We start from the raw sequence: 27,256 nt of genomic DNA, 5'->3' as shown, positions 1-27,256 counted from the left end.
GGGGACTGATTTTTTTTTTTTTTTTTTTTCTCCCCCCTCCCCTCCCCCCCCACCCCCACGACACCTGTCCTGATGAGTGGCGTGAATGGAACTCATTGGGGAGTGTTTTGTTTTTTGGGTTTTTTTTCAGAAATGTATTTATTACTAAAATACATTTACAGTAAGCTACACACGCAAAGCACTGACTATATATCTCGCATATTTCTATCTGTCATAAGTTTTCAAAGGAAATATTCATCTATAAATGACGGAGTAGTTCTTTATAAGTAATAGCTAATGTTAAAATCACATTGCATATGGATTGCATTCACAAGTCATTCGGATGCTAGGTGATAAAAATCGCATTGTACTCGCGTGAAAATCACATGCCACTTGCATGACACTCTTCCAACTTTTCTGGTTCAACAACGGACCAATTTTAAAAATGCTAGTGAGTCTCCGGCCTCATTCTGAGGCAGCAGATTTCTTATAAAATGTAAAGTGGTGCACAAGTTTTATGAGAGATTGTGCGATCTTATGTCATACTGGAAAGAAGCCATATCAAGGCAAGAAAACTGATTATCTGAAGACACAATTTACACCGGAACAGTTTACACTTATGTCTATTCTGGTGTCTGAGTGAGTCCTTCCATTTTACCAGTTATGTTAAGTTTTTACGTTTGTTCATTATGTTTCCAGATTCCCCAGCTCGCCACCATGATGAAGAGACTGGATCAGCACCTGGGTAATTTCTCCAAAACCTCTGTGCTTTGTTATATTGTGTGCTTGCTGTACGCTACACAACAAATCCTCTTCCCTTACCAGAATACTGGAGGCATATTACCAGTTTGGATTGCACACAGGAAATTGGACACTGGAAATTAAGATTTCTCTGCCTTCGTATTACTTGAAATATTGGGGAATTGCAATGTGTGTAGTTTCCCATTATGTACCCAAATCCACTAGTTTGTTGTAATTTCACTTCTAGATGGCCATAACATAGACTCATTTTAAGGTGATCTGTCCACAGGTTTGACAATAAAAATGGAATATAATATGAAATATTCTAATCTGAGGAGGCTGGTGTATTTACTTTAAAAATCCATGTAAGAATAGCTACATAATCCTGATTTAAGTTGATCATTTTGAGTCCAGCTATAGAAATGGTTGAGTCCAAGTTTACTCAAGCTCCACTCCTAAGGAGGAAAAACTTGTAAATGTTAATTATAATTATTCTTTTTTTTTAAAATGTTAACGTTTGAATCATTCTTCCTGCAATCTTTTTCCAATTTCAAAATAAATTAAAGACTTACGGTAAATACATGGTGTTGCCACATTCGTAATTCTGATCTATTAAAATATAAAATGAGTTCTTGTTCTATAAACACTGCAAAGAGGGAAAAAAATTAAAACGCCTAAATTGTCATTTTTCTGTCGGTCATCTTACATCAGAAAAAAATGGAATAAACGGCAATGAAAATGTTACAAGCGCCCAAAAATGCTGAGAGAAGAATAATCCCTCACGCAGCCCTAACTCTAGAGAAATTAATGTTACATGTCTCCAGAGAATGGCAACAAATATATAGATACCAAACACGTAAATAATTTTTTTTTTTATATCTACATAATTGTACTGGCAACTTTTTAAACCGCAATAAACATTGTAAAATTAAATTGCCAAAAAAGGCAGAAATGCTATTTTTTTTTCCCCATACTTCATTTGTTTATAAGTGTATTGTATGGTAAAATGAATGGTGTCTTTCAGAACTAAAACTACTCTTTTTTTAAAAAAAAAAAAAAAAAAGTTCTTGTAGGACTATGTTGACTGTAAAATGGAAAAAGTGATGACTTTTGGAAGAAGGGGAGGAAAAACAAAAGCACAAAAATGACTGTTATGAAGGAATTAAAGAAACCTGCTTTTGCTTTTTCATCTAGGGTCTCATGCTCCTATACCTGCTCAATGTGGCATGTCATATATGCTTGTATAAATACTCTGAGACTTTTAGTTCATTTCTGGATTCTAGGACTTCAAACCTAATTCTCATAATTATTTAGATTTTTGTATCTGTAGCCATAACAAGTCATGTGATACATTGCAAGACATCTCTAGTGGGAGCATGGAGCCCAAGGAGGATTTACTGCAGGTATGGGCCTGTGTGCATGACTGTATATTGGGTCTGAGAGTGATTCAAGAAAACATCAGATGGCACTAGGACCAATGTTTTATGTACATGTCTGTCTTTTGTTTTTGTTTTTTTTCCTGACTGAGCCGAGTTAGATGTTATAGTTTATTTTTATTTTACACATTTATATAGTGCCACTAATTCTACAGCACTTTACAGACATTATTGGCACTGTCCCCGATGGGGCTCACCATCTAAATTCCCTATCGGTATGTCTTTGGAGTGTGGGAGGAAACCGGAGAACCCGAAGGAAGCCCACGCAAACAGGGGGAGAACATACAAACTCCTTGCAGATGTTGTCCTTGGTGGGATTTTTACCCAGGACCCCAGCGCTGCAAGGCTGCAGTGCTAACCACTGAGCCACAATGCTGCCTATAGTTGGATCACACATGGGCATGCAAGTCAATGAGTCTGTGGAAAACATCGGACAATTTTCACAGTTGTCTGGTGCTTTACATAGAAACGTTCCCTTTTGTTGATGCACTGGGGAGATTTGTCCAGTATCGTTTAAAAAAACTAAATAATTGATCTAATCTCCCCACATCATCATACAGGCTACCTGGCTTGTAAAAGCAAATTATGTAGGCATGCCACTCCTTTATTTGATTGAGAGCCGTTATTGTATATAGTGAATGCCTGACAAAGTTAGGTAGCTCAAAGAAACACACAAAAAAGTTTTTTCTCTTTTACATTTTAATATAGGTCTCGCAGAGCTGTACTGATGAAGATGACAGCGACACGGATAGTGATGATGTCAGAGTTACGATTGGCGACATACGAACAGGAGCTCCATCCTGCCTGTATGTATGTACTTATGTTTTCCAGTAGGTTAGAGTGTAGAGACCTTTTTTCCATTATAATAGTAATTTAGTAATTTTTTTTACTGCATGGATGGCACCATGATACATGAAAAATTTCTGCTACAAAAGATCATATTTTTATTAGAGTTAAAGTTGAGCAAAACGATTCTCAGGACCAGCAGCCACATTCCTGTGAACTGCCGCCATCCTGGGTGCCTCTTCTAATTAGTAGGCCCCTCCCCCACCCGGTGTGATGGCTGTGTCATAACATCAAGAGGTCTACTAATCAGAAGAGGCACCCAAGATGTCAGCAGCTAGTTGGGAGTTCACAATGCTGTGAACCCGTCTGCCAAGGAGAAACCATGTGGCTGCTAGACCAGGGTCCCTCAAACTATTTATTTTTGCTCTATAGCAGTCAGACTATGGTATATTCATGTTGCATTCAGATCTACTGTTTCATCACTTGGAAAAGCTCTCTATGTATACACCAAACGTATCTATAGGCCTCATGACACAGGTAAGAGTGTCTCATTGTTGTGCTTGTGAACTTTTATTTTTTGCATACTATGGGCGATGTACATTTGGATCAAAAAGTTTTGCGACTGTCACAAATTTTGGTTTTCACAAAGATTCCTGCTTCACTATTTTTAGATCTTTTAGTCAGATGTTTCTATCATTACTGAAGTATAATTGTTATGAGCATTTCATACATTTTGAAACGTATATTGATAAAAACATCAAGTTTATATAAAGGCTCAGTATTTACAGTGCTGACCCTTATTTCTCAAGATTTCTATCAATTCTTGACAGCTGTATATCAGTTTCTGGGCCAAGTCCAAACTGATGACAACTTATTCTTTTCTAATCGGTGCTTGGGGTTTATCACAATTTCTGTGTTTGTTTGCCCATCTGCTATTTAAGGATTAACCACAGGTTCTCAATGGGATTGAAATCTGGGGCATTTCCTGGCCATGGACCCAAAACTTCACTGAGCCACTCAATTATCACTTTTGCCTTGCGACCTGGAGCTTCATCATGGTGGAGAAAATAACATTCATCACCAAATTGCTTCAGGATGGCTGGGAGAAGTTGGTCTTGGAGGATGTTGAGATTTAATTCTTTATTTATGGCGGTGTAAGGCAAAATTTGAGTGAGACCATTGCCTTTGATGGAAAACCACCCAGAACATGAATGATCTCAGGATGCTTTACTGTAGGCATGACACAAGACTCCTGGTAGTTGTGACAAAATTGTCTCTTATTGATGAATGGCTGCTGTTTACCTCTTATACCAGCTCCATGAAAAATTCCAACTAAGTAATACATTGCTGGAATCGGGGTTTCTGCCTACATCAGGCTGCTCCCTGAGGTCACTTTCACCATACAAGCAATGTTGCCTTATTTTGAAAGGCTAAACTATATCATCATGTATTTAAATAAAAATGGCTGAAATATACGTCCACATATATTTGTCAACATTTATAAAATGTTCACGTTGTTCTGTAATTATTTTGCATATCTTTAGTAACTTTTTTTTTTTTCCCATAGGGGACCCACGGCAAACCAGAATACGAAAGGGGGTAGAAGCTATTGCGTAGCTGGTAAGTGTTTCCTCTACCATTCAGTAAATGGCATTAGCTATATAATATGCAAATTACCTCTTCAGAGAGGAAGAGGGCTTGAACTCTATAGTGCCACCTGTTGGAAACCGCAATCCTGCAAGTCACTAGCGACTCTTTAATGAGTCTTGCAATATGACTTGGGATAAAAGCCAAATCAGAATCTCAATTTGCAAACACGGTGTTTTGGGGTATTGCCCCTCGTCAGTGCAAAGTATGAGATCTGATTTGGCTAGGTGAGAGGCTCTGGAGTCTAAGGTGTAAGGTTTCTCCATGTGGAGAGACATACCGACCCTGGAAAGCCTTGTAACCTATATAATGAATTCATATGGCCATTCATTCTTGAGAATTGAATTTATGAAAACTATAAATGGTCACGTACAGTTGGGTCCAGATGTTTTTGGATGCTTTTTTCATGTGCTCTTCGGTCATCTCTTGAAGGATTTGTTCCAAATCCAGTGGACTAAGGCAAAGAGGCCTATGAAAACTGTGTCACTGTCCGAATATCATTGAATCCAAATGTACCGTACTTGGGAGAGACGACCAATGTAGCTTTGTATATTGTTATTTAAGGCTTTTTAGTAGTCGTGGAATAGAAAAATCTGCACAGGAGAATTACCTAATTAATGAACAGTTTCAGAGTGATGGCCAACTTCTGCTTTCTAAACTGTAGTCATATTATTTATTTTTTTTAATTACACAGTTGTTGTTTTGCACACATACACAAACAATGGTTGATCAAAAAATAGTGTTACCTTTTGGTAAAAAAACAAAAAAATCTTTCAATAATTTGTTTTCCTCTCCTGGCTGTTTTGCTATAGTGATCAAGGCAGATCAAAGGTGAGATATTTACAGGACAATTGCTAAACTGACCAAAAGAAAGAAAATGTACATTTGTAAACAAAAACAGATTGCAAGTGAACTGTATATAGAAGGTTGAACCATAATCCTGTTCATTTCAGGTAAGCTGGCACCGAAAGGGATAGATTTTTCAGCTCCAGGATGCATTAATGGCCTTCCTGTCCTAGAAGTAGATCTGGATTCTTTTGAAGAAAAGCCATGGAGAAAACCAGGTATAGCATATAGTATTTTTCACTACTTTCACATCTATGGTAGTTATGTGTTGGCTTGTTATATGAACAGGAAGATGAAAATAACGGCAGAACTCGAATCTACACAACAAAACCAATGGTGCCCAACAAACTGCACTGCCTGAAATGGGGTCTCTGTGTGGTCATAATTTTTCTGGGACATATAGTGCAGCTATCTGTGATTAAGTCTCCAAGACAAATGTTAATGTTTCTTTACTGATAACTGTGAGGCTGTAATGCTCCTCACTGACAACTTTCACTCTGACCTAACGTCCTCATCACACTTAATTGATCATACTGATCAATTACCGAAAGGAATAATGTTCAAGGTTTCATATGTGAACTTCTGCTAAAATAGCAGTGTTATAAATTGCCAACTAGGTTTAGGTCCCTTTTAAAGGGACTCTTGTCAGCACAGAAAGATTGATCAAACTAAGTGTCGGTGCTTCATGGCGTGGCCAATCATTTATATACACCTTCCCCCTTCCACCCCCCCCCCCCCCCCCGTGCTTATTTTCTCTCAATCTCCACCACTTCATATTTGACAGCTCTACCATCATATAGCCAGAGAAAGGAGGCGATAGATGGAAACTAAGCAGGTGGGAAGGTGTATACAGTGGCATGTAAAAGTTTGGGCACCCCTAGTCAAAATTACTGTTATTGTGAGCAGTTAAGCAAGTTGAAAATGAAATGCTGTATATGTGGGTGTATTTATATATTTATATTTTACATAGGCACCCTTGGAGATTTGTGTGCTCAGATAACTTTGACCAATGTTTCAGACCTTAGTCTGTTAGGGTTATGGCTTGTTCACTACCATCTTTAGGAAAGGTCAGAGGATGCAACTTTCCTAGCTTTATAAAAACCCAGCCTCCTCTAACTTTGTGCCAAAAAAAACAGCAGCCATGGGTTCTTCTAAGTAGCTGCCTAGCACTCTGAAAATGAAAATGGTGGAGGCCCACAAAGTAGGAGGAGGTTAGAAGAAGATTGCAAAGCGTTTTCAAGTTGTCCTTACCTCAGTTAGAAATGTAGTTGAGAAATGGTAGTTAACAGAAATAGTGGAGATCAATATAAGGTCTGAAGACCAAACAAAATTTTAGTCAGAGCTGCTCATGGGTTTGTTAGAGAGGCAAATCAGTTTCCCCACTTGACTGCAGAAGACCTTCAGAAAGATTTGGCAGACTCTGGAGGTGTGGTACATTGTTCTACTGTTCAGAGACACCTACAGAAATAAGGCCTTCATGGAAGAGTCATCAGAAGAAAATCTTTCCTTCATCCTCACCATAAAATTCAGCGTCGGCAGTATGTAAAAGAACATTTAAACAAGCCTGATTCATTCTGGAAACTAGTCCTGTGAACCAATGAAGTTAAAATAGAACTGTATTGCCACAATGATCAAAGGCACACTACCGTTCCAAAGTTTAGGGTCACTTAGAAATTTCCTTATTTTTGAAAGAAAAGCGCATTTTTTTACAATGAAGCTAACATTAAATGATTCAGAAATACACTCTATACATTGTTAATGTGGTAAATGACTATTCTAGCTGCAAGGATCTGGTTTGTAATACAATATCTTCATAGGTGTATAGAGGCCCATTTCCAACAACCATCACTCCAGCATTCTTATGGTACTTTGTGTTTGCTAACTTTGTAAGAAGGCTAATGGATGGTTAGAAAACCCTTGTGCAAGTATGTTAGCACAGCTGAAAACAGTTTGGCTGATTAGAAAAGCTATAAACCTGATCTTCCTTTGAGCTAGTTGAGAATCTAGAGCATTACATTTGTTCCATTAAACTCTCAGAATGGCCAGAAAAAAAGAACTTTCATGTGAAACTCGACAGTCTATTCTTCTTCTTAGAAATGAAGGCTATTCCATGTGAGAAATTGCCAATAAACTGAAGATTTCCTACATCAGGGATGCTGGCCTTCAGGGCAGACTGGCAAAGAAAAAGCCATATCTGAGACTGACTAGTAAAAGGAAAGATTAATGTGGCCAAAAGAACACAGACATTGGACAGAGGAAGATTGGAAAAAAGTGTTATGGAAAGACAAATCAAGTTTGAGGTGTTTGGATCACACAGAAGAACATTTGTGAGACGCAGAACAACTGAAAAGATGCTGGAAGAGTGCCTGACGCCATCTGTCAAGCATGGTGGAGGTAATGTGGTGGTCTGGGGTTGCTTTGGTGCTGGTAAAATGGGAGCTTTGTACAAGGTAAAAGGGATTTTGAATAAGGAAGGCTATCACTCCATTTTACAACATCATGCCATACCCTGTGGACAGCGCTTGATTGGAGCCAATTTCATCCTACAACTGGACAATGACCCAAAGCACACTTCCAAATTATGCAAGAACTATTTAGGGAAGAAGCATGCAGCTGGTATTCTATCTGTAATGGAGTGGCCAGCGCAGTCACCAGATCTCAACCCCATTGTGCTGTTGTGGGAGCAGCTTTACCGTATGGTATGCAAAAAGTGCCCATCAAGCCAAACTGACTTGTGGGAGGGGCTTCTGGAAGCATGGGGTGAAATTTCTCCAGATTACCTCAGCAAATTAACTGCTAGAATGCCAAAGGTCTGCAATGCTGTAATTGATGCAAAAGGGAGCGTTCTTTGATGAAAGCAAAGTTTGAAGGAGAAAATTATTTCAAATTTTTTTTTTTTTTTTTTTTTTTTTTTTAACCTTGTCAATGTCTGGATTAGATTTTAAATTCATTTGGCAACTCATTTGATTAATAAAAGTATGAGTTTTCATGGAAAACACAAAATGGTCTGGGTGACCCCAAACTTTTGAACGGTAGTGTATGTGTGGAGAAAAAAGGGCCCAGAATTTAGGAAACGAACATCTTGCCAACCATTAAGCATGGGGGGTGGATCAATCATGCTTTGGGTTGTGTTGCAGCCAATAGGATGGGAACATTTCACGGGTAGAGAGAAGAATGGAGTCAACGTAATTTCAAGAAATTCTTGATGCAAACATAACACTATCTATAAAAAAAAAGCTGAAGTTGAAAAGAGGATGGCTTCTACCAATGTATACTGATCATAAACACACGTCAAAATCCACAACTAACTACCTGAAAAGGTGCAAGATGAAGGTTTTACGATGGCCCTCACAGTCCCCTGACCTGATCATCATTGAAAATCTGTGGCTAAACCTCAAAACAGAAGTGCATGCAAGGCGACCCAGGAATCTCACAGAACTGGAAGAATTTTCCAAGGAAGAATGGATGAAAATCCCTCAAACAAGAATTGAAAGAGTCTTGACTGGCTACAAAAAGAATTTACAAGCTGTGATACTTTAACGTTGGCCCTTTTTAGAGATCATTTCAACATGAATAACTGTTCACAATAACTTATTTTGACCAGGGGTGCCCAAACTTTTACATGCCATTGTATATGTGATTGGCCCCACTATGATGCAGTTAGTGCCTGTACTTGGCTTAAATAGTCATTCTGAGCTGACAGTCCCTTTTACAAGTTGCAGCTGAAAAATGAATGTGAATATTTACTAATGATCTGGAGATGAGAGGAGCTGCTTATCTTGTCCTTTAGAATAATATATTATGTGTGCATGATGCCTGACTGATGTGCATGCTTTTTAAGGTTTTCATAAATGCTTAATTGAATGATAAATTGTTCTGTCCTGTAATTGTATCCTTGTGTTATTTCTAGGTGCTGATCTTTCTGACTATTTCAACTATGGATTTAATGAAGCAACTTGGAAAGTTTATTGCGAGAAGCAGAGGCGGCTGCAGTTAGGACTAGAAAACTCTTATCCACACAGCAAAGAAAACAAAATAACTGTAAAATATAATGTTGTGTGATTTGTAGTATGACTTCTTGTACAGCTTTATGAAGTTGCTGCTTATTATCATGCCACAAGTCTACATATAAGTATTGATCATGCTATAACTATTGAATACAGTATGTAGCGTGTTGTGTCCAGGCCCCTCAGCAGCACAATATTCTGTTCTCTGTTTATTACTCGTCACAAACAGGAATAGATCTCCTTAAAGGTAAAAGATCTTTTCTGTAATTGACTACCATGTAGTTTTTGTTTTCTTGAAGTGGTATTGCCGTGTTATGAAGTGATGGCATGTATGTGGGATACTCGATCACTTTATGATGTACATGGAATGCCCCTTTCATTTGATCATAGGAAAGGAACAAAATAATGATCATTTGTGCTTAGCATGACAAAATGGAGTTGATATCTGAAGGATTTGTTTTTCCTTTGCTTCATATGACAATAACCTGTTCTCACGTGAATGTCTTTACGTAGGCAAAGGAAGTCTGCAACTTCTATGTCTTCACCATTAAAAGGGCCGCACACCTTCTGAGGACAATTATTTATTTTTTTTAAATGACATAACTAAAAAGCATGCATTTGGAGCTAAATATAATTTTTGGAATTGGGCTTCATTAACAACTTTGCTCCATTTGCCTTCTATAGCCTTTGTGTCTCATTGTGTATTGCTGGCTGCAGAATGAGTTAACAGCGACTCTGTCAGTAAGCTCAGTCAGATTGAATGATAGGTGAGTTTGCAATTCAGTTTTTCTGTCTTTTTTGTAGCTCCTCTCTGCTGATTTATAGCCAAGGAATGTGAGCCAAGTAGACTGTGCAGTGAAACAAAGGGCCTGTAAAAGCTAATCCGTGCATAATTTGTCATAAAACCCAATTGCAGAAAATAATTACCACCAAATCGTGCATTTAAAAAAGAAAAAAAAATTAAAAAATTGCCTCAAAAGTAGTTGTCCACCTTTTGGGATCAATCGCAATCTCCTCCTCTTTTTACTCTCTTGTTGAACTTTGATAATAAAGACCTTTTCTAATGACTTTTATGTGGAAGGATTTTTGTTACTTTCACTACACTTAAACAATTTGTACACCGTTCTAGTATATCATGCCCTTTATCCATTCAGGCCACACCGCATTGACAAATCAAGTGTCTAAATCAATGAATGTGGTCAAGGTGAAAGTGTATTTACCAAAGTAAATCTCCAAAATTATTCTAAAATGTCAAATTCGCATTTTGCAAATAGGTGCAGCAAGGTAGGACCGGCTACACAAATAAAGGAGGAGAAAATACTGTTGACAGTGGTGACCTGAATATTAATATTGGGGAAAGAAAACTGGTAATTGAGCCTTCTGAAAATGGGTAAAAATGTCTTTTATTTACTTTTGCAGATTTATTTAAATTGTTTGTACCTGAAAAACACTATTCAGCATTAATGAGTTCAGCATTGCAGAGAGAATTTTTTTTACTTCTTGACTTCATTAGGTGATTGATAAAACTGTCACGCCCCACATAGGCAAGCTGGGCCTAAAAATGCTCAAAAATCATCAAAGTTGGCCGGGATGAGCATAAAAATGCCAATCACAATTTTTACACAACTGAGAGTATCGTAAAAATGTTGCAACCTTTTCATAAACTTTTATAATAGAATTCTATCATAGATTCATAGAGTTGGAAGGGACCTCCTGTGCCATCTGGTCCAACCCCCTGCTCAAAGCAGGATTCGCTAAATCATCCCAGACAGATGTCTGTCCAGCCTCTGTTTGAAGACTTCTATTGAAGGAGAACTCACCACCTCTCGTGGCAGCCTGTTCCACTCATTGATCACTCTAACTGTCAAAAAGTTTTTTCTAATATCTAATCTGCGTCTCCTCCCATTCAGTTTCATCCCATTGCTTGTAGTCTTTCCTTGTGCAAATGAGAATAAAGATGATCCTTCTACAATGTGACAGCCCTTGAGATATTTGTAGACTGCTATTAAGTCTCCTCTCAGTCTTCTCTTCTGCAAGCTAAACATTCCCAAATCCTGTAACTTTTCCTCATAAGACGGGGTTTGCAGACCGGTCACCATTCTGGTTGCTCTTTTCTGAACTTGCTCCAGTTTGTTGATGTCTTTTTTAAAATGTGGCGCCCAAAGCTGGACACAGTACTCCAGATGAGGTCTGACCAAAGTAGAGGGCAATAATGACATCACGTGATCTAGACTGTATGCTTCTGTTAATATATCCTAGAATTGAATTTGCCTTTTTTGCTGCTGCATCACACTGTTGACTCATATTGAGTCTGTGATCTATTAGTATACCCAAGTCTTTTTCACATGTGCTGTTGCTTAGCCCTATTCCTCCCATTCTGTATATGCTTTTTTCATTTTTATTGCCCCAATGTAGTATTTTGCATTTTTTCCTGTTAAAAACCATTCTGTTGCTGCCCACTGCTCCAGTTTGTTTATATCTTTTTGAATCCTCTCTCTCTCTTCTCTAGTAGTAGCTATCCCTCCTAGCTTTGTGTCATCAGCAAATTTAATCAGTTTACCCTCAATTCCTACATCTAAATCGTTGATAAAGATGTTGAGCAATACAGGGCCCAGGACAGAGCCCTGTGGTACTCCACTTGAGACATTCTTCCAACTGGATGTGCAGCCATTTACGACCACTCTTTGGGTCCGATCACTAAGCCAGTTATGAATCCACCTAACAGTTGCCTTGTCCATTCCATACTTAGCCATTTTTTTCAGTAAGGATTGTGTGAGTCAAATGCTTTGCTGAAGTCAAGATATACTATATCTACAGCATTTCCCTGATCCACACAATCAGTGGCTCTGTCATAGAAGGAAATTAAGTTAGTCTGACATGACTTATTAGTTTCAAACCCATGCTGACTGTTTAATCACTTCATTCTTATCCAGATACTTACATGTTTAAAAATTTGTTCAAAGATCTTTCCTGGTATAGAAGTCAGACTCACCGGCCTATAGTTGCTTGGGTCCACCTTCTTCCCCCTTTTTTTGAAGATAGGAACAACATTTGCTCTTCTCCAGTCTTCTGGGACTTCTCCTGTTCTCCAAGAATTTTCAAAGATTATGGAGAGGGGTTCAAAAACGTCTTCTGCTATCTCCTTCAGTACTCTGGGGTGGAATTCATCTGGACCTGGAGACTTGAATTCATTTAGGTTAGCTAAGTGTTTCCTCACTATCTTTCTGTTTATAGATTCTTCTATTCCCTTAATAGGACGGTGAAGAACAGTTTGTTACATTTCCTTTCTGAGAGAAAACAGATGCAAAATAGGAATTTAAAAGTTCAACCTTCTCAACATCCTGTCTTACCATTTCATCCTTTTCATCCTGTAAAAATCCTATAGCATCTTTGACTTTTCTTTTACTTTTGACATATCCCCCAAATTTTTTATTAATGCTTTTGACGTCTCTTGCAAGCCTCAATTCATTGTCAGCTTTAGAAAATCTGATTTGTGCCCTGCAAGTTCTACAGACAGCATTATATTCTTCTTTAGATATGCCTCCCTCTTTCCATTTTATAAACATTTCTTTCTTCCTTTTTAGCATGTGCTTAAGTTCTGTGTTTATCCATCCTGGTTTCCTTAAATGCTTCCTATTCTTCCCTCTTTTCAGAATTGTTAACAGTCAAGCCATAAATATAAAATTATACCATAAAGATTTTTGTTTTGTGTTTTTAACTCACTCAACTTTATTTTAAGTCAAGAGTAAGACCATGTTCATATATGTGCTGGAGGCATCAGCAGTTATAGAATCATAGAATGTTAAGGCCCCATTACATGCTTCAATGTCCCAGCGTTCCCACTAACGATCCAACGTGGATGGGATCGCTGGGACATAGTTAGCTGATCGCTGGTGAGCTGTCACATAGGCAGACTCACCAGCGATCAGAACCAGCGAGCACGCTGGTATCCAGGGTAAACAGCGGGTAACTAAGCGCCGTTTAGTTACCCGCTGTTTACACTGGATACCAGCTCCCAGCGTCTGCTGTATGGCGCTGGGAGCTCGCTGATCCTTGGTCTCTCGCTGTCACACGCAGCGATGTGTGCTGCCCAGCGGGAGACAAACGATAGATTTATGGCCCAGACCATTAGGCAACGATTAACCATCAGCCAACTGATTGTTGATCGTTAGCACGTGTCACATGCAATGATGTCGTTTCGACATCTCTGCAACGTCACCAAACTGGTGACATTGCAACAATATCGTTCACAATATCGTTGCGCGTAACGGGGCCTTTAGAGTTGGAAGGGACCTCCAGGGTCATCATGTCCAAACCCCTGTTCAATGCAGCCTTCACTTAATAATCCCAGACAGATGTCTGTCCAGCCTCTGTTTGAAGACTTCCATTGATGGAGAACTCACCACCCCTCATGGCAGCCTGTTCCACTCATTGACCACCCTCATTTCATAATATTTAACAGCATTTATGCAGCAGTGTTTCTTGTCCTTTTAAAAAGGTTATAACTGAATAGGATTTGTTTGATGGGATGTCTTCTCTTTTAATATATGAGGTGTTGTGATGTCTTCTCTTTTAATAAGTGAGGTGTTGTGAAGTTTCATCTCTAAAGCTTTGCAGAATTATGAATACTGCTCTGGAGTTACACAGAAAATGTATTTCTTATCTTAGACAGAAAATGTATTTCTTATCTTGTGGTAATCCTGAACTACGTTCTGGAATTAAATGTGAATTCTATCCTGCATAATTACATTTTGTTTTTGGATTTTTCTCATCTTTTGCACTTGTGCCTTATCTATAGTAAGTTACTGTGTGTGAGATATTTGTTTGCTTTTCTGTTAGGAAACAAGCAAAGTCAATTGATGTAATCGGTGGTGAGATCTGCAGTATCACCCGCGTTGAAGGCAGGAGATGGGACATTCAAGATTCAGATGACATTCATATTCAGGTGACCAAAGTTTTTCAAATAAAATTGTCCCGTTTTATATAGATTTGGAACAGGTGTTAAGAAAAGGGGTTGTCCATAATCCAAAGAAAACTTTGCTAACTGGGGAATGTAATAAAACAAGAAACGAATCATTACTTACCTCCAATGGGATAAATGGATTCAAACAAGATCATTGATATCTTAGCCCAGGGTCACACTGCGTTTAGGCAGTCCGTTAGATGGTCCGTTAACGCTGCCATTGCCCTCCATTGTTGGGCGCATCGTGACGCATGCCGTAAAGCGGCACGCGTTCGCAATGTGCCGTCATTCAGTGACGGAGCCTCGGACGCAGGCTGCAGCGTCTGAGGCTCCGTCACCGCTAGCGCAGATGAATCATCTGCACTAGCGATATAGCATAATGCATATCGCGTTATGCTATAGCGTTAGCGCAGCCTGTCAACGCTATGCGTTGAACGGGCTGCGTTAACGCAGTATGAACCTGACCTTAGGATAACATATGAATCTAGTACGGTAGAAAAATTAAATTTGACAAGCACCTGGTAAAATGAAATGTATATAGGTGCTGGCTGCTGTGACTGCATAGAGATTGTATTTTCTATATGCTATCTCATTCTGAGCTTGCAAAGGCATACGGAACATTAAATATATGAAGTTTGATATACATTACAGCTATATAGACTATACTTAAACATTTGAGACACTAAATATATGAATTTTGCACCTTATTACTGCCATATGGATTACAGGTGGGCTCACACAATTTGATCAAAGTGTGCCCATTATTCCATATGGCAGTAATAAGGTGCAAAATTCATATATTCGGTGTTCCCATATGATCAGTATGGGTGTGTATATATGCTAGTGCAGTCACAGCAACATGTATATTTATTTATTCAACCTCTCATGACAGCACTACAAGAGAGGGGGAATCCACCCTTCCGAGACAGGAAATCTACAGTCCTAAAAAGGCGGCACCTCTCTCCCTCATCAGTTGGTTTCCTGTCTCTGATGGGTGAACCTCTTCAGACATACCTGTGAAAAAGGTAGAAGATAGAAGTTATTCCCAGGCCCGGCTGGTCGACTCAGGCAGTGGGGGTCCCCTGGCCGGTCCGGTGCCCTGGAAGCACCACAGTGGGTCCAGTGGGGGTGCATGATAGTGTGCGGTAACAGGCAAGCCGTGTCCGGGTAGGATGACTGGCTTGGTCATGGTCCGATGCTCAGATGCAGGTAAGTATGCCTGGGGCTGGCGGCGTTGTGTGTGCTGTGATGCTGCAGTCCTGGTGCTCGGCGGTGATGCCTCCTGCAGGCCCGGGTGGTGGTGGCGGCCGTCGCGCTCTTGTGACGTGGCCGGGGCGCACCGTTGATATGCTGGCACGGCTGTAAGTCTGAGAAGGCATGATTCCTGGGGCTGTGGGCAGGCGCGTTCAGGGTTACGAGCAGGGTGCCGGTCGGAGTCATGTGGGTCGGTAACGTCGGGCCGGAAGGGGGGGTGTTGCCATCGGTGGGAATGCCAGGGAACGGTCGCGGGGGCATGGCTGGCAGGCCATGTGGAGGACCTGCTGACCTGGTAGTCTGGGGGCTACTGGATTGGGGGAGTGGCCTAGGATATTTAAGGCAGGCCAGGACAAAACCAGGTGCTTCCAGACCCATAATCCGGCAAGGAATTGTGGCATTGCCAGAGCAGCAGGAACAGGTGCATCATTCACCTGTACTACAGAAGCTCAGTGAAGAGCCCCATTTGAGTGACCCAGCGACTATCACATAGCAGCGCAGGAGGTAGTCGTGTGGATGAAAGGAAATCCGGTCAGAGGAGTTCCAGAAGACTGCATGAGTCAACAGCCCCTAAGGAGGATGCTTCGGTTGAAAGATGTCCCCCGCGTATTCCGGTACCATTCAGTTACGGTTTACTAGTAAGTGATCTTTGTGAAAGTTTGCTCTGTGATGTAGTCTTCCCCTTGTCTCTCCCTAATTTCTGCTAGGGGAAGAAGTGTACCTCTAAGACCAGGCATAAAGAGTGCACAATTTGTAGGGCCTTGCTACCAGATTCCTTTGGGAAGAGACTGTGCCAGCCATGCATTCACCAGACTTTGCATCTAGCCTGAGGGAGATCATTAGGGCAGAGATTAAGGAATCTGTAAGATCCTTTCCCAGGAAGATGTCCGTAAGGAAAAGATAAGGAAGCCCAGATCCCCGGTGTCAGACAGTGAAAGTGACTCGGGTGAGATTCTCGACCCCGTCAACTTCAACTTCGGATGCCCCGTCAAGCTGTTCCTGCTTCCCAGTTGCCCGGGTGAATAAGCTGGTAAAGGCAGTTAATAATACCATGGGGATTATTGTGCCCTAGCCTGAAAAATCCACACAGGATGTGGAACAGAGAGCTCGCAGAGCCTTTCCACTGAATGATAAAATCCCACTCTCATTTTATGAGAATGGAAGAGACCAAAAAGGAAAGGAGGTACCCGTTAGAGGAATCTGTATCGGCTGTCAGGAAAATATGAAGTATTTCCTATTGCCCAAAGATGTACACATACAGGGCTCCTGCTGCCCCACCTCCATTTGGTTTGTGCTGTGTAACACTGAGTTTCACAATGCAGCCACGCAACTGCAAGTCTCTGTTTCTGCCTCTGTGAAATCAGAGATATGGCAAGTAGAAGTTTTTAATAACTTTTCAAAAGGGGTGTACATCCTCTAACACAGCCCACCCAATAAGGTCATCAAGGGCGAAGTCCCCAGGTTTATGGGCAAAGTATAAAACAGGAACAGCCATTTTGCAGGGTGTTCAGACCTGGGGTCGACAGCGAACATCCATGCTTTGGACTGAATCTTTTCTTTGGGAACTCCCCTCCCCCACGTCGACACGTTTATACCAGTGACTGAGATGTATTAAGTTTCATATTTTAATCCTTTTTATAGCTGTCTGTATACACTGTATTTTGTCTCCTTTCGTAGTTTTGTAAAAACTGCCTAGATTTTCTGGAGTAAACTTATAAATTTAGCAGTTTTGTTTTCCTTGCTCTATGATTGAACCGACACGTACTCTGTGCCAAAATACTCTACCTTTTGAGTTGGTTCCTGACCTGATATAAGTTTTAGTATCAAACGAGGAACTGGTGGCATCCTAGTGTCCTGGTGGTATCGGGGAACCCTGGCTGTGACGGATCGGAGGTTTCGGAGTGTATTTCGAGCCTTGTACTAATGATATACACACCACCCTTACTGCAGAGTGCCCGATGGCCAGCACGCGACAAGGCAGAAAGTGGAAACAAAAGTTTCTGGGATATATGGGATCAGACTTTGAGGCCACCTTGACGTTGGTTGATGGGCAGGTATAATTTGGCCAAGTTATATGCTAAGCGTCTCAATTTTTTCCTAATACTTTATAGCTGTATTGCTATTCAGACTTCATATTCTATATTGACCTGCTTTAGCATGATAGAGTGCAACATTATTTTGTATATTGTATATGGAGGTAGCTCCTCCTGGTATGCACCTATTCACACTAGTTTGGATGTGCTAGTTAGTTTTTTTGTCTCTCAATTTCATACTAGAACCTCACAGTGGGAAGTATTACATAACGATCGCCAACTTGGGTGTCTGGAAAGGAATATCTCTCTGTCCCCCTGTACAATACAGTCCCTTCTTTGGTGGTTAAGTTTATCAAACTTGTCCAGTGGTGGTCCCTGGGAAAACCATATATACTGGATTATCACTACAGATCCTAGCCCCATGGGTTGGGGGGTTCATTTGGGGGAGGTGTGGGTCCGGGGGAGGTGGACAAGCAGTGAGTAGGCTGATTCATCTAACCTAAAAGAATTGTTGGCAGTGGAGCTGGCAATAAGATGGCTCATTATATCCTTATAGGGTCAACATGTCAGAGTATTTTCCGATAATCAGGTAACTGTAGCCTACATCAACCACCAGGGGGGTACCCGGCCCAGGTCTTTGATGGAAGTGACGGAACGTATATTTCTGATGGCCGAAGCTCATCTGCTGTCGTTTACCTCCCTACGCATAAGAGGAAAGCAGAACATCAAGGCTGACTTCCTAAGCTGCAACCAGCTCAGGCAGAATGGGTGTTAAACTAAACTGTCCAGATTATGCGTATGTGGGGATGGCTGGACATAGACCTCTTTGCCAACAGAGAGAACAGGAAGGTGCGTCTGTTCTGTTCTCTAAACCCCAGAGAAGGTCCACAAGCATTAGATGCTCTGTTGATTCAGTGGGACTTCAATCTAGCATATGCCTTTCCCCTGATGGCACTAATTCTGTTGGTGTTGAGGAAGATCTGAGAGGACAGGGCATGTGTTATCCTAATCATCAACCCATGGGTTCTTCAGGAACTCCCAGACCTCCTGTCCCAGGGACCAATCTTCCATCCACGAGTGTCCAGTTTACATCTGACGGCGTGGAATTTGAGAGGGCCCTATGGATAGGTAAAGGGTTTTCTCATAACCTTGTAACCACTTTAGAGTAGGAAAGCATCCAAATCAAGGATATATACTAGAACTTGGAACAAATTTCTATCAACCTCAGGCGAGGAGGTCGGAGGAATGGTTCAGAGAGACCAAGTTTTGGAATTCCTACAAAAGGGCCTAGAGATACGACTATCCACAAACACCCTCAAAGTCCAGGTAACAGTTGGTGGTTTATTAGGGCATCGGCTGGGTCTAGTCTCATCCTTAGAGGTTAATACCTTGGGATTTGAACCTAGTTCTAGCGGTGTTGACAGTCTCCCTTTTGAGCCCATTGAGGTAGCCCCAATAAAGATTCTATCCTTTAAAACGGCCCTTCTCGTTGCATTAACATCAGCCCATAAGGTTAGTGACGTTCTGGCCCTGTCCAGAATTCCACTACATACCTAGTTTAGGGAAGATGGGGTCATTTTGAAGCCGGAACCCTCATATCTTACGCAGGTAGCCTCTTAAGTTTCACAGGCTGTAGGAGATGCTTCTTCCTTCCTTCTGTGCCAATCCCGGGAATCAAAGGGAAGAGAGGTTCCATTCACTAGATGTTAGAAGATGCCTACTTAGAAATATCTCAATAACTGACCCTTGGAAGAAAGAGAATTCTTTGTCACCTTTCAGGGAGCTAGGGATGGGCTTAAACTCTCTAAAAGCACTTTAATTAGGGGGATCAGGGAAGAAATTTATTTGGCCTGTACAACAAGTGGTAAAGCAGTTCCAGAGGCTCTGCGAGCTCACTCCACACGAGCCGTGGCAACTTCCTGGGCAGAGAGATCGGAGGTGTTGATTGAGGAGATATGTAAGGTGGCTACATGGTCTTCTCCCTCCACGTTTTTCAAACATTATAGGCTTGATATGGGTGCCTCCTTCGATCTCACATTTGGGAGAAGGGTGCTTCAGGCTGTGGTCCCTCCTTAATTTCCTTACCTCTCTGTAATTCTCTCATGGTGCTGTCATGGGAGACTGAATAAATGCTTAGTTACTTACCGGTAATGGTGTTTTTTGGAGCCCATGACGGCACCCTTGTATTCCCTCCTTTCACATGTGGGTGAGCACTTTTTACCTTTGCATAATCATGTGTGGAAAGTTATTTTGGGTTTGAAATAATTTATACTAACCTGGGAGGTCTTCTCATGCTCTGTAATCCAACTGTTGCAGGAGAGAGGTGCCGCCCTTTTATGTCTGTAGGTTTCCTGTCCCAGCATGGCGAATCCCCTCTCTCATGGTGCTGTCATGGGCTCCGAAAAACACTGTTACTGGTAAGTAACAATTGATTTTATTTTGGTAAATGTTTGTCAATTATAGGGGGTTTTTTTTTTTTTTTTTTTTTTTTTTTTGCAGTGTACACTTGGGGACAGCCTCCATAGTGACTGAGTACTATCCTTGTCTGTCCTAGGATGTTTTAGATTATAGCTGTGATTTTCCTCCCATCAAAAGAGGTTACATTGATGCTGGCAGGCTGACAAAGTTTTCATTAAATTGTACACTAAATGCACCAATTTTATAAATATATAGGGCTCAACACATCAAAGCTTTCAAGCCAGAATTCTGATGTAAAAGCTTTGAAAAGTAGCAAAATTTAGGAGCAATCCATCTAATTCATCGCAAGCTGTGTAACTCCCTATGCCAAGAATCTCACTCCAGTACCTGACTAGTATAAGATGTTTGGTATGGTGCAGGTGCACAGAGGCGCACACACCACTCATCAGGAGGCTCCAGATTGATGATGCATGCACATGCTCATTAATCCAGCACACCCCCTCATCAATACCAGTATGAAAAATGGTGGTCTTGATGAATCTGGCCCATAGGGTATACTCTGTATAGCAATAACACTGTAAAAAAAGCACCATCAGAGGAAGACTGTATTTGTTTGAAAGTGTAAATATCCATCAGTCATTTGAGGCAGCTTGTTTATGTAGCAGAATTAGGGGGAAAAAATCTAGATCCAATGATTAATGGTGACTAATATATCTCCTTCTAAAGGTGGGTGATAATCAGGAATACAAGCCTCATCCTATCATGCAACATCAGCAGACGCCGCCTCCTCTTCTTCTTCCTCCTCCACCATCTATTGTCCATAATCCTCCACCATTCAATGGGCTTCCTCCACCTCCTCTTTTCTTCCAGCGTCCTCCTCCACCTACTCATGTTCCACCAACCTTGCACCCTCCAGGTGATTGTAATTGCAAGATGTGCTATGAGAAACACATTTATTTTATGTTCAGTAATTTACTGAAACTGCAGTATTAGAGCACATACAAAAAGAATGCACCTTTTTAGTGATTTTTATGTAGTTATTGTTTTATGAAGATCGAGTCTATTACTGTATGTACCTAGAACACCACTAGAAACTTCATTGCATGCCAGCAGAGTTCCCAGCAGATACTAAAATAGCCATGCCAGGTATATAATTAAAACTTCTCATCGGATTTCATAACTAGTCTGCTCATAATGCATGTTGGAGTGCATTTACCCTTTTTATTTACAGAAACAAAATGTTACTCCCTATTGTAGCACTGTTGCCTCCACCACTCGTTCCTCCACCTGCTGTTCACATCCCACCTCCTAGTGGGTAAGCCTATGTCGGTACTATATTTTATATTTTTTTGCAAATCTGTATTTGTAAATCATTAATGAGATTACATGACCTTTCTTTTTAAAGACCTCCCGTCACTTTCAACAATAGACCACCTCCCGGCCAAATATACTTCTCTAATGGTAAGTAATACATTTTTACTTTAGGCGCTAGTAATACGCAATTTGATGTCTGTTTACATTTCAAAAAATAGTAAAGTCTGTCCACTTGGCATTCTCATATACATCAATTTTTGATTTTTTTTTTTTTTTTTTGGTGTGTGCGTTCTAGTCAATGCATGGTACTAGAGATGATTGAACTTATTGAAATTTGTATTTGTTGTCTTTACCAAATAATCCACAAAAATTTGATTTGCGGTACATTTTTTTACCTTGAATCACAATACTGCACAGCCTCTAATTGCACTTAAAATTGTTGTATGTCACTGGAAGATCTCCTAAGACTGTATTGAATCCCTTTTGAGCTCTTCAGTGCAAATACAGCCTTAATAATATCCAAGTGACCTCAACCTATCTGGCTAGGTGAAAACAGCTAGTAACTGGTGGTAAATAGCAGAAAAGTTAACGCGCTGCAGTATCAGACTTGTTTGGCAAACTTAAATTGTATAAATGGTAAAAAATCATCCCTTTTGGAGGGGCAGATGCCTGCCTTGCTGGTGTTTTTATACTCAGGTGGTGCAAACTGGAAAAAGTGGCTTTTTCACAAGAGGTTGCACGAAAATTATGTTTGCAGAGTTTCAAGAGCTCTTTTCCTTTCCCAATAGCATTTTTTTTATACAAGTCATACAAAAATTATCCCATTTATTTTAGGTAGCAAGAATAGCAATCTTCCAAGAGCTCTCAACTGAGCAGATTAACCCCAGCGCTGCTAAATTAAACCTGCACCGTTTAATATGAAGGTGAAGTGCTTCTAATCAGTGCAGGAGTAAGAGAAATCAGATGCTGTAGTCTTCTGGCTCCTCTCTGTAGCATTATAATTTGGTCCTCCATCTCTTCCCACCCCAAGTGTTTATTAAGGAGTACAAAGTTTTACTGTTCCCTTCCAATAAATTACCTGGAAAAAGTTGTTCTAGTGAAGTATCTTCCTTAGACCTTGGGATGCTGTGGGATAGGAGTATAAGGGGCAGAAACAATATTGCATTGATTGACATTTACATTCCATTAATATCAAAGTGTTATGGTGTCGTTGAGGTAGACTGTGCAAAGCTTTAAAAATAAAAAAATTTTGGTTAAGGGGGTAGATAACTTAAAAAAATAAAATTTTGTTTTAACTTAAAATAAAGTTGTCGTTTGTGTTTTGTTTTTGTTTTTTTGTTTTTTTTTTATCTACCCCCTTAACTAAAATGCATTGTAATCCGAAACTACCGTCTTTTTTCCATTCTACATGACGGCACCGCGAGAGAGGGGATTCGCCCAATGAGGACAGGAAACCTTCAAGATAAAAGGGTCAGCTCCTCTCGCCGCATCAGTTGGTTTCCTGTCTTCGATGGGGAACCCTCAAGATGAAAACCTCTTGAAGATTCTGGAAGAAAAAAGAAGAGGATGCCTGGGTCGGGTAATTACTGGCAGGCACCGGTCTGCTACACCCGTCGCCAGGTACCAGTAGTCGCCTCGGGGGCCATATATTCCTATGCCCCCCCCCCGAGCGAGTGCATGGCCACAGCCCGTGAGGCAATTGCCCGGGTTAAGTTTGATGCCTCGGAGACCACATTGGGTGTACCCTCCCAGATGCCGACATACCCCATAGAAGTCCACGGAGGCCACTTTTGTGCTCCCTCCCTGTTGACATGTGGTGGCTATGCAGCCCTTGAAGCACATCGGTGCCCGGGCAGAGGTAAGACTCCTTGGAGGACACTCTCGGAATCCCTCCCTGTTGAGCGCAGGACGCCGATCACCGTTTGGGCCATAAAGAAGAAGCAGTACCTGCAGAACAGTGGTGGCCAGCGGCGTGATCGCTCCCTCCAGGTAAAATCCAGCACCGGTATGGTGGAGGTGACCGAGCGTCTTGGTAGCCAGGGGTGGTGCAGCGTTATCGCCCCCTCCGGGCAGGTCCAAGTAGGGAGGGGGCGGCGGTGCCGGGTGTCATGGCGGCCGGGCGTCAGAAGAATGCCGGGATCCGCGCGCGCACCGGAAGTGATGCGCCCGATAGTGGCAGGACAGAGACGCGCACCAGGAACTGGCCAGAAAGACTCCCCGAGCGCAGAAAGGGAGCGCGCTCCGGGGTATGCACGGGGAGGAGATCAGCACACACCAGTAGTGGTTACTGGGGGTGCAAACAAGTCGAATGTAGTGCGCATGTGGATAACACCCAGGAAGCGCAGGTGACCGGCAGGTGCAGGATCAACCAGGTGATCAGTTAATTAAAAAAAAAAAAAATGGGGTAATGCTGTCAGAAGTGCTGGCAGGGGTCACCAACCATTCCAAGTTGAATGTGACTGTTCTCATCTGAAAGCAGCTAACTTGTTAAGATTGAGAGCCTTTTTTGCCAGAGCACTTACAGCCGCGCCATGAGGTGCAGGAGTAGCGGTCTCGCTCAGATGAGAGGAGCCAGACGCGCCATAAATACAGTGGAAGCTGCTCGGACAGCGTACGGGAGGATCGTCATGGGTTAACAAGGAGGGGTCCACAGTCCCGATGTGAGTCATGTGTACAGACCAGTCAGCCTCCAGATCTGGTACCCGTCTTGTGAAGCGTCCGAGTGGTGAGTGTGCTTCGAGAAAGTCCAGTACGATAATGTCTGTTCTCTTTTTCTCTCGCTCTCGCTCTCGCTCTCGCTCTCGCTCTCGCTCTCGCTCTCGCTCTCGCTCTCGCTCTCGCTCTCTTGTCTCCTCTCTCCCCTCTTCTTACATACATTGGTGGGGTAGAGCATTGGAGGTCCCTAAAAAAGGGGTAAATTAAATGCTAGGAATAAGGAATATTCCTTATGTTAAAAAAAAAAAAAAAAAAAAAGTCCCTTAGGAATAAGGGGTTGTCAGACCTGTACTGTTAGAACAGTAGAGGAAGAGACACCCGCTCTGCTGAGAGCTGGAGATCCCTGATTGTCAGAAGTCTACAATCAGGAAGGGCTTTTCAGTCAACAAACATGGATAGCAAAGCAAGGGATAGACCAGCTCCTCATTGGTCTCTCAGGAAGACCATAGGGATCAGAGGGGGACTCTGTTAAAACTCGCTACTGAGAAGGTAGCTCAGATGAGAAAGATATGTTCCTAGTAGAGGATACAGTGCGGACACGCTTATTAAAGCAGTCTGACCTACCGTGGGGCTGGTAGATGCAAAAGCCATAGAACTTATGTTCGACAAGCTTGCTATGAGGAAAAATGTAAAGTCTTCCCTATTTTTGGCAGTGACTCATTAAAAGGGAATGGGAAAACCAGAGAGGAAGTCCCATAATCAATTCCCTGTAAAGGAGGTACGCTTTTGATGAAGAGGCATCCTCCTCCTGGGATAAGGCTTCGAAATTGATGTAGCGATATCAAAGGTCACCAGAAAGTCCTCCCTGCTCCTTAAAGGATTTAGGTTCCCTGAAAGAACCTCTGATAGACAGATAATTGTCTTAAACCAGCCTGGGAGACCTCAGCTGAAACACTTAGACCGGCCATCGCGGCCACTGGTGTGGTTAGATCCCTTAAGATATGGATCAATAACCTAGAAGATCATCTAGAGCAAGGAATCCCCAGGGAGACTATCCTAAAGGCAATACCAGCCATAAGAGCAGCGGCAGTATTCCAAGCTGAAACTTCAGCAGGATTCAGCAATGCTATACAGCAAATTAGGCCACCGGCCATTCTAGGCTGAGCGTGACTGTATACGTCAGGTGGCAACCACAATGCAGCTTGAGGCTGGGCTGGGACCGGAAGGGGAGACCAGCCCGCAAGCACAAAGAACTTTAGCTAATATAGGACGCTGTGCAGGATGGCTTAAATGCTGGCTGGGGGACACCCAGGCAAAGATGTAACTCTGCCCTTTACCGTGTGAAGGAAATTTCCAATTTTGGTCAGACTTTGGATGACGTATGAGGGAAAACCGACAACAAAAAAGAAAATTTTCCCAAAAGACAGCCATCTTCAGGCCTCTTTCGGCGCTCCTTTCGGAAGGGCCGGAAATCCAGGAGATGGCAATATAAGGATCGAGACAGAAACAGCTCTGACAAACGATCCATAGGTGGGAGAGGCTTCTATTTTAGCAAACCCTCCAAAGACTCCAAAAAACCCTTCCAGTGACAGGCATTCTCAGGTGCACTTCCTCCCAGCTTGGGAGAGGTTGTCGTCTAACACCTGGATCCGGCAAATTGTGGGATCAGTTCTGGAGTTAAGGTTCCACCACTGGCTTCCAAGAGGACATATGCAATCCTCTCAAAGAAAGACAGTCTGGCATGGGAAACAACCTCACTCCTAGACAAACAAGTCCTGGAAAAGATTTCAGTAGAAGCCCAGATAAGTTCCTGGAGGTCAATTATAATTCTGAAAATACCTCAATAGGTATCTGATAATCCCAGTGGAGACTATAAGGAGCAGTACAATTCCTCCTTCCTCGAACGTTATATAACAGTTCCGAGATCTCACGAACACTTATCACCAGATCCGGCAATAATACCATATACGTCTCAGTGACAGTCCAGATGGGTCTCAGTAGTGTCACTTCCAATACAGGGCCCTGCCCTGTGCAGTAGTGATAGCCCTCAAGTTTTCACAAGGCTAATTGCAGAAATCACAGTTCACCTCAGAAGGAAAGATGCTCTGATGATACCCTATCGGGATAACTTCTTGATAATGGGGAAGAAATCTCCCTTACTGTCAAGATCAAGTCAGAATAGTGATGAAAACACTATAGATGTTAGGATGGCAGCTGGACCTCCAAAAAAAAAAAAAATCCAAACTGGAACCAGCAATGATCTAGAAAATTTTGAGGTTAACAATGAGCTCAGTGGAGCAGGAGCATCACCTCCCAGAGGAAGACAAGGGAGATAAAAAAAAGCCAGAGAGAGCTCTGTGGAGGACCATGTTGGTGTTGGGGTCCCTCACCTCCTGCATACCAACAGTGAAATGGGCCCAGTTCCGCAAAATGGAACTGTAAAGGTGTGTGTTGCAGAACAACAGGGAACTGCAGGGAAGGTTAGAGCAAAAGCTCACCCTTCCGGACTCTGTACTCCAGTCACTCAGGTGGTGGTTACTGATAGTCCTCTCCGAGGGGAGTACCTGGCACACACACACACACTGCCTCCAAAGTGGTCACAACGGACACTAGTCCTTGGTGGTGGGGAGCCCATCTAGACACATTATGGCTCCAGGATCCCTGGGCCCAGGAGGAAAAGAATCTATCCTCGAACGATTGAGAAATTCTAACAATCAAAAAAACGCCAGAGGAATTGTTACCACACTTAAAGTGGACACCACGTGAGAGTCCTATCAGGACAACTAAGCAGTGGTTGCATAGGTAAACCACCAGGGAGACACCCGTTCTCAGTCCTTGAGGCAGATAATCACCGTCCCTTTCAGGCTGAAGGTGACTGCTCATGTCAAAGGGCCTCCGCTAAACAGCTTGAGGCTGGATCATGACTCTGGCAGAACACCAGTCCCTCTCTTTATCGGCCCTGAATATCCGAGGTATAGACAACCTGAAGGCAGACTGTCTGAGCAGGAACCACTTGAGGCAAGGAAAGTAGTACCAAAAAGAATCCGTTTTTTTCAACGGATAAGACACATGTGGGAAAATCCCAGTATAGATCTCTGCCTCAAAAAACCCAACAGGAAGGTTCGGAAATTCTGCTCCCTAAGTCCAGCGGACAGACCATCGTCAGTAGACGCCTTC

General features: G+C 42.0%; 1 protein-coding gene across 5 annotated transcripts in view; it reads left to right on the top strand.

Annotated features, from left to right (window-relative positions):
- LOC141050881 (uncharacterized) overlaps window positions 1-27,256 on the top strand; it is a 90,284-nt gene that overhangs the window by 23,939 nt on the left and 39,089 nt on the right. For 2 of the 5 annotated variants that reach the window (XM_073547547.1, XM_073547552.1), the window contains exons 2-12: window positions 679-724; window positions 2,051-2,123; window positions 2,865-2,962; window positions 4,510-4,562; window positions 5,543-5,653; window positions 9,346-9,476; window positions 10,717-10,832; window positions 14,282-14,387; window positions 20,837-21,026; window positions 21,368-21,425; window positions 21,516-21,571. In XM_073547547.1, the coding sequence (XP_073403648.1) occupies window positions 679-724; window positions 2,051-2,123; window positions 2,865-2,962; window positions 4,510-4,562; window positions 5,543-5,653; window positions 9,346-9,476; window positions 10,717-10,832; window positions 14,282-14,387; window positions 20,837-21,026; window positions 21,368-21,425; window positions 21,516-21,571 (1,038 nt within the window). Of the gene's footprint in view, window positions 1-678; window positions 725-2,034; window positions 2,124-2,864; window positions 2,967-4,509; window positions 4,563-5,542; window positions 5,654-9,345; window positions 9,477-10,716; window positions 10,833-14,281; window positions 14,388-20,836; window positions 21,027-21,367; window positions 21,426-21,515; window positions 21,572-27,256 lie in introns of those variants that run through there. The other 3 variants (XM_073547548.1, XM_073547549.1, XM_073547550.1) reach the window with 3 other exon arrangements.

The sequence above is a fragment of the Dendrobates tinctorius genome, unplaced genomic scaffold, assembly GCF_039654945.1.
Source record: "Dendrobates tinctorius isolate UK_male_01 unplaced genomic scaffold, ASM3965494v1 ptg000154l, whole genome shotgun sequence".
Taxonomy (NCBI): Eukaryota; Metazoa; Chordata; class Amphibia; order Anura; family Dendrobatidae; genus Dendrobates; species Dendrobates tinctorius.
Note: the sequence above shows the minus strand (reverse complement) of the source record. Positions and strands in the feature narration are given on the sequence as shown.